Here is a 12,882-nt window from a genome sequence, read left to right on the forward strand (position 1 = left end):
CCTGCGGAGGGTGTAGAGCTGGTCCAGTGTTCCACGACCAGGACGAAAACCGCATTGTTCCTCTTGGATCCGAGGTTCGACTATCGGCCGAATTCTCCTCTCCAGTACCCTGGAATAGACTTTACCAGGGAGGCTGAGGAGTGTGATCCCCCTGTAGTTGGAGCACACCCTCCGGTCCCCCTTTTTAAATAGAGGGACCACCACCCCGGTCTGCCAGTCCAGAGGCACTGTCCCCAACTGCCACGCGATGTTGCAGAGGCGTGTCAGCCAAGACAGCCCTACAACATCCAAAGACTTGAGGTACTCAGGGCGGATCTCATCCACTCCCGGTGCCTTGCCACTGGGGAGCTTCCGAACTACCTCAGTGACTTCAGCTTGGGTGATGAATGAGTCAGCCTCTGGGTCCCCAGCCTCTGCTTCCTCTACGGAAGATGTGTCAGTGGGATTGAGGAGGTCCTCGAAGTATTCCTTCCACCGTCCAACAATATCCCCAGTCGAAGTCAACAGCTCCCCACCACCACTGTAAACAGTGTTGGCAGGGTACTGCTTCCCCCTCCTGAGGCGCCGGATGGTTTGCCAGAATCTCCTCGAGGCCGACCGGTAGTCCTCCTCCATGGCCTCCCCGAACCTTTCCCATGTCCGAGTTTTTGCTTCCACAACCACCCGGGCCGCAGCACGCTTGGCCTGCCGGTACCCGTCGGCTGCCTCAGGAGTCCCACGAGCCAGCCAAGCTCGATAAGACTCCTTCTTCAGCCTGACGGCATCCCTTACCTCCGGTGTCCACCACCGGGTTCGGGGATTGCCGCCGCGACAGGCACCGGAGACCTTACGGCCACAGCTCCAAATGGCTGCATCCACAATGGAGGCAGAGAACATGGTCCATTCGGACTCGATGTCTCCAGCCTCCCTCGGGATCTGGTCAAAGCTCTCCCGGAGGTGAGAGTTGAAGACCCCTCTGACAGATGGTTCCACCAGACGTTCCCAACAGACCCTCACAGTACGTTTGGGCCTGCCAAGTCTGTCCAGCTTCCTCCCCTGCCAGCGGATCCAACTCACCACCAGGTGGTGATCAGTTGACAGCTCAGCCCCTCTCTTCACCCGAGTGTCCAAGACACACGGCCGGAGGTCAGTTGACACGACCACAAAGTCGATCATTGACCTCAGACCTAGGGCGTCCCCATGCCACGTGTACTGATGGGCACCTTTATGCTTGAACATGGTGTTCGTTATGGACAGACTGTGACTAGCACAGAAGTCCAATAACAGAACACCACTCGCGTTCAGATCGGGGGGGCCGTTCCTCCCAATCACGCCCCTCCAGGTAACACTATCGCCACCCACGTGAGCATTGAAGTCCCCCAGCAGGATGATGGGGTCCCCAGTCGGAGCACTTTCCAGCACCCCTCCCAAGGTCTCCAAGAAGGCCGGGTACTCTGCGCTGCCGTTTGGCCCGTAGGCCGAAACAACAGTGAGGCACTTATCCCTGACCCGAAGGCGCAGGGCGGCGACCCTCTCGTTCACCGGGGAAAACTCCAACACATGGCGGCTGAGCTGGGGGGCTATTAGCAAGCCCACACCAGCCCGCCGCCTCTCATTGTGGGCAACTCCAGAGTAGAAAAGAGTCCAGCCTCTCTCAAGGAGTTGGGTTCCAGAGCCCCGACTGTGCGTGGAGGTGAGCCCGACTATCTCTAGCCGGTACCGCTCAACCTCCCGCACCAGCTCAGGCTCCTTCCCCCCCAGCGAGGTGACATTCCATGTCCCCACTGTGAGATTCCATGTCCTGGGGTTGGGTTGTCGGGGCCCCCGCCCACGACTGCCACCCAAATCACAGTGCATCAGCCCCTTCTGAACCCTCTCGCGGGTGATGGGCCTACGGGAGGGCGGGCCCACGTCGCTCCTTCGGGCTGGGCCCGGCCGGGTCCCGTGGGCAAAGACCCGGCCACCAGGCGCTCGCCTGCCAGCCCCAACCCCAGGCCTGGCTCCAGGGTGGGGCCCCGGTAACGCCAATCCGGGCGACGTAACTGACCCTGGTGTTGAACTTTCCATAGGGGGCTTTGGAACCGCTCTTAGTCTGACCCATCACCTAGGACCTGTTTGCCTTGGGAGACCCTACCAGGGGCAAAGCCCCCGACAACATAGCTCCTAAGATCATTTAGGTTCTCAAACCCCTCCACCACGATAAGGTGGCGGTTCAAGGAGGAGGAAATAATAAAGCACAGTGGGATTATAGATGTGCTGAGTCAGAGAATGCATCTTTCTCTGCTGCTCGTAGTTTGGCTGATTGTTAGCTGATCACTTTCCTCTGTGCTTTCCAATCTCAATACTCATTTCAATTAATTCTTGCAGTAGATGATATGCTTTGCAATTTAAAGGATCTACAACATAGTGCAATTAATTTATAACTATAACTATGGCTGTAACTAACAAATATTACAGATTAATCTCTCAGTTATTTCCTTGATTATGCAGTTATTTGCTCTATAAAATGCTTGAAAATGGTGAAAAATGTTGATTAATCCCCGAAGCCCAAGTCTCCAAATGTCTTATTTTGTCCACAACCCAAAGGCTTTCACTTTACTGTCACAGAGGTGTAAAGAAACCTGAAAACATTCATCTCAACATCTCAACATAGCTTGAGAAATGACTCAAACTGATTAATTGAAGTAATCAATTAATCGTCGCCACTCTAATCAGAACACTCTAAAACTGCTCAGAGATAACTATAACTAACTATAACTTTAATATATGTTATGATAACTGATTAAATTAGGTGGTTATTATTCTAATTTAGATTTTGAAGGTGTAAATTAGTGTAAACCAACATTTAAGCACAGTTAATGCTTTGTGTGTCTTGATTCTCAGAATCCACAGTCTGATTTGACCCTTGAATTTAAGGTCAATTCAATTTTCAAATTAAGCATCTTTTCGCCCTCATGGCTGTGTCATATCACAGTTGCAGAATAATTAAACCCATAAGGGGTAGTTAGGCATGGCTAGAAAGCATAAAAGTTACTGAAATATTGTGTATTTTGTTCACAGAAGAAAAATATGTAAAACATAAAACACTACTCACTTACGTAGGGTTGTCGTCTTGGATTACTTTTTAAGATTTGTGACATTGTGACTGTGACATTCTTAGTTAATACAGTATAATGTCAGGCTCATAGTTTGTCACATTGTTCTTTGTAAAATCCAATCCAATGTTTTTGTTTTTAGAGAGTTGAAACAGGACACCTCAGGAGGCATGAATCCTGATTATTCTTTCTAAACTGGTGACTCTCTCCTGTCTCCTCCTCAGGGGCAGGCACTGATGCCAACGTGTGGGTCATAATATTCGGAGAGAATGGAGACTCGGGGACGCTGGCGCTGAAAGAGTGCAGCAAGTCCAACAAGTTTGAGCGCAAGCAGGTGGACACATTTCGCTTCTCAGACATCCTCAGCCTGGGAGAGCTCTCCAAAGTACGAGTCTGGCATGACAACACAGGTCAGCCACTCAGACACACACAGTTACTGTGCATGGTGGGCTGATAAAATCTGCACTTTCTGTCATGGTGAAAAGTGCTTTACAGTTTGCTTGCTAAAATTGCACCTCAAGTTATAATCACACAACGCAAGAAAAATCTGGCCACTCGTCCATTAGTCAGACATCATGTCTGAGTTTGATAGTTTAATAATCTGCTGGAAACTTCTTGGACCCACTAATGTTGTTTCCTATGAACTTTTATGATTGATATCTCATAAATAGGCCTATTGAATGAAATTCAACTGGGTTGCTAAGAGCTGCATGTTGAGCAATTTGAGTAATTAGCATAATTAACTAGCACAGATGTCCCAGAGTAAATTTATTTTAATATTAGTGAACTGTATATTGCATAAAATATAAGAAAGCACTTCTATCCTCATGGTCATGCCCTTTTTTAACATAATAATCACTAATAGTAACACCATATTTAATGAAAAAAAAATTTTTTTTTACTAGTATATTATTAGTTAAATAAATAAATAAAAACAGGCAGAAAATTATCCTTGCATCTAGTAGTTAAATGACCTTTCAAATTGCAATCCTTAATACTTAAAAATCTATTTTACAACATGTTATGAAACATTCAGGGCTTTAGGATTTCTGGACATCACGAACAGATCACTTTTTTAAGCAAACTAAAAGCAAGATTATTGTCGTTTCCATGATTAATTAATCGTTTTAGCAATTAATTGGCTCATTATGCTAACTTCTCTTACTGCCCAGCATACAACTCTTAGCAGCCGAGATTAATCTCATCTACCATGCCTATAATAACATTTTGAACATTAAATTTTATAGGAAAGAACGTTGCTGGGTTTCATATAGACCATGCAGGTGCTTCAGTAGACTATAATAGAGCTGCTGTCCAACACTAACAACTGTCTGGCTTTGAGGAAACCTTAAGAGCTGATGCAGCTTTTTACCCGCTGGCCTGAAGGATTGTTGCATCACTTTTGGTTCATTATTCTTGACAACATTTTTACTTACTGTCTTGTTTGTCTCCTGAATCCCGTTACCCCCAGGTCCTGCTCCAGGGTGGCACTTGGAGTATATTGACGTGAAGGACGACATCATGGACAAAACATTTCGTTTCCAATGTGACCGTTGGCTCGCCAAGAATGACGATGACGGACAGATCATGAGAGAACTGGCCTGTGCTAACAACGACTACTTAGACCTCAACGAGAAGACGAGTAAGGCTGGAACATAGAACGCACTTTTAATGTTGCATTTTCTTAAGGTTTCAGCCCTGCTGGATTTGGTGACATCTGCGGTTACCATGGTAACGGCAAGTGTGGTTTAAAACCCAACTCCAGCCAGGGTTAGCTGACGTTTTTAGGTTAACATTCTTAATAGACACAATCCTTTACCATGGCAACCAGATTGGTAAACATCATTGACCTACAACATTGACCTAACATAAAAAGCTGGGAGTCAGCTGTTTATGTCAAGTCAACGCTGCCCAGTGTGGTTAATCAACATTGTCAGGAAATGTGTCAGAAAAAATGCAATATAAAAAAAAAAACAAAATACACTGGAGTGGGGCTTTAATACGACAGGTCACAGAATTCTAGTGGCAACAGTAACTACTTTGCTAGAAATACAACAGAAGAGCGACTGGTGTGTCTGTTTACTATGCAGCCAAACAAACTGCTCCACGGTGAAAATCACCTTGTGTTTTGCAGTGCTTATATTGTGAAGTAGCAACAGTTGGACCGATGTGTCTGCATTAACAGTTATTTACAAGGCGACATAATTACAGTAGATTACGATTACAGTGGATTATGTGCTACATGATTTCCAGTGATGGAATGACGGACTCCGCCACTAACAATGAAAATGACACTACAGAGAGATAATTTCTGAATGTAAATACATTAAATGGCTATTTCAGAAAAAAATATGGATCATAAATACTATAAAAATGGGGCTTGATTCCATATTATTATATGATGATCCCGTTGTTTTTGTGCTACGACATCTTTCTGTATGCTGTATATTTTGTGTGGAAATGGTGCAGTGCAGGGACATTTCTGTTTGAGGACAACTGAGACAATTTGCTTTAACTGCCCATGTTCTCTCCCTGAAAGAGTATGAAATTTGTATCACAACTGGAGACACGGATGAAGCTGAAACCAAAGAAAATGCCTGGATTGTACTTGAGGGGAAGAAGGGCCGATCAAAAGAATTTGTAATGGAGAACTCCTCAAAGAAGAAGAGGTTCTTGCGGTAGGTATTTGAGTGCAAGATTACCTCAATGAGCTGCAACTTGTTTGCATGAAAAAGCTTAAAGAAATGTGCTTTCTCTCCCCGTAACTCCCCCTTTACACTTATTATGATAATCCCAGCAGCACCGAGCGCTCAAGCTCAGACCATCACTATCATGACATTACACCATCCTGTAGAAAATTCATTCTGACACTGAGCAAATTGGCAGTGGCATGAATTTAAAGTGTGTGTGTGAGCCAATTAAAGTGAATATCTGCCCACTCTAACATCCTCATTTCCCTCCCTTTTCAGGGGAAATGTGGACAGGTTTGAGTTTTCCTCCAAGAACCTGGGGGACATCGCTGGAATCTGCCTGGGTCACACACCCAAGGATGGAAAGAAAGTAAAGGGGGAGGTTTACTGGCATGTGGAGGAGGTCGTCGTCACTGAAAGGGAACTGGGAAACAAGTAAGACACCATTTACTGCTCATTGACCCTCATCTAGCATTCACATTTGAACCAATACTGGTACCAGTGCTATATTATAGTATTTTGCTCTAGTAAAAATATGTCCAAACTTCTCAATTTCAACATAGTTACTTAATTTAGGACATTTTACACAGTGCACAAAGTAAAAATCCCTCCCTACGTCCCTCTTCCCTTCCAAACCACCCCTACAGCCTGCAGCCTGTCAGTCTGTCACCGGGGCATTTAAGGCTATTGTGTCTCAGAGGAGGCACATGTGATATCCTTCCTGTTATGCTGATGATGCTGTCGTCACTACCACAGATCAGCTTTTCCCTGATAGTGTGCTATTTTTGCATTTCATACTAAGGTTTTTGATACACTAAAAAAAACCTAAACATACTGTTTTAGCAAGCTTAATAGTAGAGATGGATGAGAAGTGGGTGGTTTATACTGGAAGTCAATTTAAATCAGGCAAATGTTTAATTTTCTAACTTCATATTCATTGGCAGTGTAAGTGTTGTGCCCACAAAGTATCAAAATGATTTAATATTGACATGTAATTAATTCTGAAATATATTTCCACATCCTCATACTGTGCACTGTGTCTCTCTTTTTATTTTTTGTAGTAAAAAGTAAGTTTTATGACCTGTCTGAAGCCCAACACTGCAAGCCTGCCCAAGCCTGGGAGCTATAAAAAAAGTTTAATAAATAAAAGGATTACTTTACACTGGAAATAGAAGCTCTAAAGTAAAGATACACAAGTATATAAAATGTCTGCCTTTTATGTAGTCGAGTATTTTAATGCATTAAATCAGTGATTGATGTAGAGCTATCTTTTTTTCTTTTTTTTTTTACTTTTTCAAGATTATTAAGAAGCTGCTTTTTTTCAAATAATAATGAGCAACGTTGTATAGAAGAAAAAACTGTCTCCAGTGCATTAATTGTGCTTTCCCAAGTTCTTGTGTGCTAACGTCAGCTGCGGCTGCTGCAGGGGAACTGTTTTTCAGGCCATCAGACACGCTACACTCTTCAGCTTTTAGACATATTTTGTGTTTGACCAGGTGTTTCTTCTTGCCAGCTTTGCATTTCACATTACAAATATTGCAGTGAGTGTTGTCTGAGGAAAGTTTTGACAAGTAAAACCACACTTGTGACAGCTTTCAAAATCGGTACTTGATAGTGCTGACATAATTCAGTCAGAACCCTTAAAAGTATAGAATTTGGTACCCAACACTACCTACCTAAATCATTTATTTTAATCACACCATCATATTATTTGTTAGTAACAAATTAAATTCTTTGTTCTCTGTATCTTTACCTCCAGGTACATCTTCACTTGTGATACCCTGATTCCTTGCTCTCCAAAAAGAGACGATTTCTTGACCTTCGAGTGCACGAAGTCTATCGAGAGCTTCGCCAGTAAAGCTCGCAGCCTGGTGCCCGTCAAGTACGAGATCATCGTCATCACCGGCGACGAGAAGGGAGCAGGTACAGATGCCAACGTTTTCATCACTGTCTTCGGCTCAAACGGAGACTCGGGCCGTCGGCAGCTGCGGCAGAAGTTTCGTAACCTTTTCGAGCGCGAGCAGACGGACCGTTTCCTGCTGGAGATGCTGGACATGGGAGAGCTGCAGAAAGTTCGGGTGGAGCACGACAACTCCGGTTTGGCCCCTGGCTGGCTGCTGGATCGCGTGGAAGTCACTAACACAGCCAACGGCGTCACCACTATCTTCCTGTGTGGGAAGTGGCTGGACGCTAAGAAAGCTGATGGGCAGATCGCCAGGGTCATCTACCCGAAATATTAGAAAAAGTATTATTTACTGCAGAGAGATCTGCCCTCATGTTTCAAAGCAATGACCAAAGAGATTCTGCTCTGGCAAGTTTTATATCTCAGGAACTGGGACTGATTTTTATGTTCATAGTTTTTTTTTTATTATATTACAGTTCAATATTTAATACTACAGGGGAATATAGCCTGCAATGAAATACTGTGACAATAATTGTTGAGGTCAGGGAGCTGAATGTGCCATTCTTTATACGTTTCATATGTCAGGGATGGTTTGTTCAGTTGCTTTGTTATAATGGAGGTTTTTATAAAAGATTAAACTCTCTTGTGATACTCAGAATCACAGCTTTCAACCTGTTTGACTCAAAGATTTATCAGCTGGCTCTGCGCTTCATCACAGAGTCTTTTGATGGTTTTGTTTTTTTAACGGCCCGCTACTTTACAGTTTTCAGTGATAAAGCTCTAGTATAGAAAGGACAGACAGGGATGCAGTGGAGAAACTAAACCACAAAGCACAGAGACTCAGTTAGAAGCTACAGATGTCCTCAGAGCTGAATACATAGATTTGTAGAGTCTCTCCATGGCATCACAGGTCAGCCGCGGTTGGCGAGACGTCAGCGTAAGCCGCTTGGAGGTTGGTCAGGCGCACTTTGGTCCAGCTCTGGACTGCTAAAATATTTCTCAATTACAAGTAAAAGTACTTATATAAGAAATATACTTAAGTGAAAGTACAAAGTATTTGGTGCAAAAACTACTCAGAGTATAAGTTACTTTTAACCGTTCATATCACAGTCGCCTCTCCAACTAAACATTTCATTTGTATGTCTTTGTTTTCATTGGCTCGTTTGTGATCAGGTCACCTTACTGGCCAGTAAAATGCAGATGAAAGGTAGCGTATTAATTCCAATTGTACTCAATTATGATTTTAATATTTTTGCAGTGCATTCTTAAGTGTGAGTAAAGGTATAGACTTGGAAAGTACAAATACCTCCCAGAAAACTACCTAATTACAGTAATTTGAGTATTTGTAATTAGTTACTTCCACCTATGGGGGGTGTGGGTCCTCTTCATGAACACTGCCATGTTGAACTGCCGTGTTTCTACAGTAGCCCAGAACAGACAAACCAAACACTGGCTCAAAAAAGGTCTTTCACATTTTTCATGACCACTATAGTGAGGTGAAGTGTTTGCAATCTGCAAGCTCACTTCTAGAGCCCACTAAATTCTACACACTGGTCCTTTAAAGTGTCAAACAGTGAAATTATACCCCATCATATAAAAGACACAGAAACAAGTAAGAGTCCATTTTATCCAATTTATTACAAAAAGAGCACATACAAAAGGATAATATACAAGCCATGAAATAAAATTAAAATTAAAAAACAAAACAGAACAGTTTGGGTTTAGCAATGCAACTTTTTGAAATCATTATCATTATTATTAGTAGTAATAATAAATAAAGTACAAAATTCCACCACATGTGAATCTAACATTTACCCATAATATGCTCATCCATTTCTTCATCAACACACTCATCACCATTAATGCGCTATTGCTTTAATATTAATGATAAATAGTTCTATTTTCAGATAAAATATCCTATATTGAAAAACATTGCGCAGTCACAGCTAAACAGCAGATTTTCATACAAGGATGGCGGCAGCCCTTTCACTGGCACTTTTTGGGATATTTTTTTCTCTTCAGCTTTGTTTTTCAGTTTCAAACAGCAACAAAATTCATATTTTTTTTTCTGTTATATTCTTTGTATATATTTTCACCATACTCTATTAAACCATTGAGACTATATTGAAACCTGAGAAAACATGCATTTTTAGAAAAAGGTTGTGCTTTATTAAAATCCTTGCCTTCCTTTTTAGACTGTGAAAGGAAACAGAGGATAGAGTCTGAGAGGAGAGATGGACGGTAAAATAATTAAAGGAATGAGTAAAAGAGGAGGAACAGAAGAGAGAAAATTAACCAAGGAAGATTTTTGAAGTGTTTGCAAAGCCCACAGTGAAACATGCCTCTTTATAGAACTATTTCCACAATATGTAACGCTTCAGCACGACACACCAACAGCTATTTTGGACTTGAATTTTGAGGATAATGGCTTTTGTAGACACCTGTCTCATTCTTTTTAATTAATTATGCAACCAATAAGGCATGGTGGCTTCATGGGTTGATTGTTATTAATGGTTTGAGTGGTATGGAAATATCTCCTAACACTTAAAGCGAGGCACTTGTTATGCTTAAAGTCTAACAAACTATTCTGGAAAAAAAGAAGAAGAGAAAAAGGTCGATACAAAGAGAGTTAAAGCGCGGGAACATGCTTCACAGATGATCATTATTAAGACCCATAGTGCATTGTGAGAAGCAGAGCATTAAAAAAAAAAAATAAAAGCCAGAGTTTTCTTTTAAGTGATAATATTAAATTATCTAAACTAAGTTTTTTGCCAGTGAGAGGGTTCCCATATTTAAACAAGTGAGTGCAAAAAAAAAAGAAAAAAGGAAAAAGAAAAACACAAATTAAAACCACTTCATTGCAGTTTGTCCACTACATCACAGCATGGGGGATCAGAGAAATTGCATTGAATGGAATGTAACCAAGATCCACAGCACCACATGAGAGATAGAGACTGAGAAAGAGATAGAAAAAGACAGAGGAAAGAGAAAGAGAAAGAGATAGATAGATAGATAGATAGACGGAGAGCGGGCTCAGTAGCTCAGCCTTGGACAGTAAACATCGCACAGCCAGCTTTGTGGAGATCAAACAGCAGGGCTCGTATTTTTTTTTTTTTTCTTTAACTTTTAGTGTTCCAAAAAGTACAACTGCATGCAAAGCATTCCCATTTAAAACAATGCAAAAATGAGGTAATAGTTTTTTTCATAGCATTTTTGTGTTATTTCTAAATAAATAAATTATGATTCAGTCGCCCCCCTTCCCCCCAAAAAAAAACTATATAAAATTAAATACATACCCACAATATCTACAGTTAGTAATAAATTATGATTGTTAAATACTTAAGGCATCTCAACTGACAACACCCTGTGTAAACTATGAAAACTTCATCACGGATGACTCCACTACAGGAGGAGGCAGTGTCAACACTGGCAGTGCACCAGACAGGGAGGAGTAATCCTGCTTAATTGATCCCGTGTCGGCCCACTGAGGCTAAAAGAGTCTCTGAGCCGAGTCTGATCCTTTTTACTATCACAGTGCATAGGACAGTGAGGGTCCTAAAGGCAGCCTTAACACCGACGGCCCTGGAAATTAAAAAAAAAAAAAAAAAAAAAAAAACTGGTGCGGGGTGTATGGTAGCCCATTTCTGCCAGTAAAACAAACAAAAAGAAAAAAATAGCCCCTTAGTGAGTCAGAATTAAGAGATAAAGTGTCATAATTATAGGATAAAAAGTCATACTTGTGAAATAAAATGTCACAACTATGAGATAAGTCAAAATTAAGAGATTAAAATTATTAAGAAAAATTCAAATTATGAGTTAAAATAATAATTCTGAAATAAAAAGTCAGAATTATGAGTTAAAGTCCTAATTACAAGATAAAATGTAATGAGATGAAAAAATTATAGATAAATTATTAGACATTATTAATGGCAAAAAGTCATAAATAGGAGTTTTAAATTCAGAATTATGAGTTAAAGTCATGATTATATTTAAAAACATATATAATTATTTTATGATAAACAGTAGAAATTATGAGATAAAAAGTCATAATTATCAAATAAATATTAAAATTCTAAGATAAAATTCCATAATTATGAGTTTAAAAGTCAGAATTATGAGTTAAAGCCCTAATTATGAGATCAAACGTCATAATTAGGAGGTAGAAAAAAAACGTAATTATGAAATAAAAGGTCAAAATTATGAGTTAGTTATAATTATGAAATAAATGCCATAATTATCAGATAAATATAAGAATTATGAGATAAAATTCCATAATTATGAGTTTAAAAGTCAAAATTATGAAATAATTAAAAATTCTGAGAAAAAAAATCATATTATTAATTTTGAGTTAAAACAATATAATTATGAAATAAAAGGTCAGAATTATGAGTTAAAGTTATAATTATGAAATAAATGCTATAATTATCAGATAAATATCAAAATTATGAGATAAAATCCCATAATTATGAGTTTAAAAGTCAGAATTATGAAATAACAATTAATAATTCTGAGAATAATTCATAATTATGTGTTAAAAGCCATATTGTAAAATAAAAAAGCATAATTATTATGAGTAATTAAAAAAACATATAATTATGAAATAAAAAGCCATAATTATGAGTTTAAGTCCTGATTATCAGATAAATTGTCATAATTATAAGATTTAAAAAGAAGAAAGTCATAAATAGAAGTTTAAAAGTCATAATTATGAGATAAAATGTCAAAAGTCTGAGTTAAAGTTATATTTATGAAATAAAATGTCATAATTATGAAATTAAACAGTAGAAATTATGAGATAAAATGCCATAACGATTCATTTAAAAGTCATAATTATGAAATAAAAAGGCACAATCATGAGTTAGTCAATTGTTTTTCCATGATTAACATTTATCTTATAGTTTTGACTTTTTATCTCATCATTTCAACTTTTTTTAATCTCATAATTCTGAATTGCCATGAGGATAATTTTTCTGTTACTGGCAGAAATGGTCTTCCGTACCGGTGGACTTGTTTTAACAGCCTGAACGTCGTCCTGCTGTTGTTGGCGTCTCGTGTCTGTGTGCACTGCGAGAGGGAGGCTGCCTCCGTCGCACCACGTTCTACATGTTCTAGCAATACAGCATAGCAACCAGCATAGCAACCACGAGGGGAGGTCTGTCACACAAATACACAAGATCAATACGCAAGCTCCTCTCTCTGCTTGAAACACTGCATG

The 12,882-nt window shown here is 40.2% G+C and overlaps 1 protein-coding gene across 1 annotated transcript in view; it reads left to right on the forward strand.

The window, feature by feature from the left end:
* loxhd1a (lipoxygenase homology PLAT domains 1a) overlaps window positions 1-8,325 on the forward strand; it is a 46,869-nt gene extending 38,544 nt beyond the window's left edge. The window contains exons 38-42 of the mRNA XM_084746509.1: window positions 3,299-3,484; window positions 4,546-4,716; window positions 5,614-5,752; window positions 6,044-6,199; window positions 7,524-8,325. Coding sequence (XP_084602635.1) covers window positions 3,299-3,484; window positions 4,546-4,716; window positions 5,614-5,752; window positions 6,044-6,199; window positions 7,524-8,004 — 1,133 coding nt within the window. The 3' untranslated portion in view covers window positions 8,005-8,325. The remainder of the gene's footprint in view (window positions 1-3,298; window positions 3,485-4,545; window positions 4,717-5,613; window positions 5,753-6,043; window positions 6,200-7,523) is intronic.
* Window positions 8,326-12,882: the final 4,557 nt, after the last annotated feature.

The sequence above is a fragment of the Lutjanus erythropterus genome, chromosome 20, assembly GCF_056507025.1.
Source record: "Lutjanus erythropterus isolate fLutEry1 chromosome 20, fLutEry1.hap2, whole genome shotgun sequence".
Lineage (NCBI taxonomy): Eukaryota > Metazoa > Chordata > Actinopteri > Lutjaniformes > Lutjanidae > Lutjanus > Lutjanus erythropterus.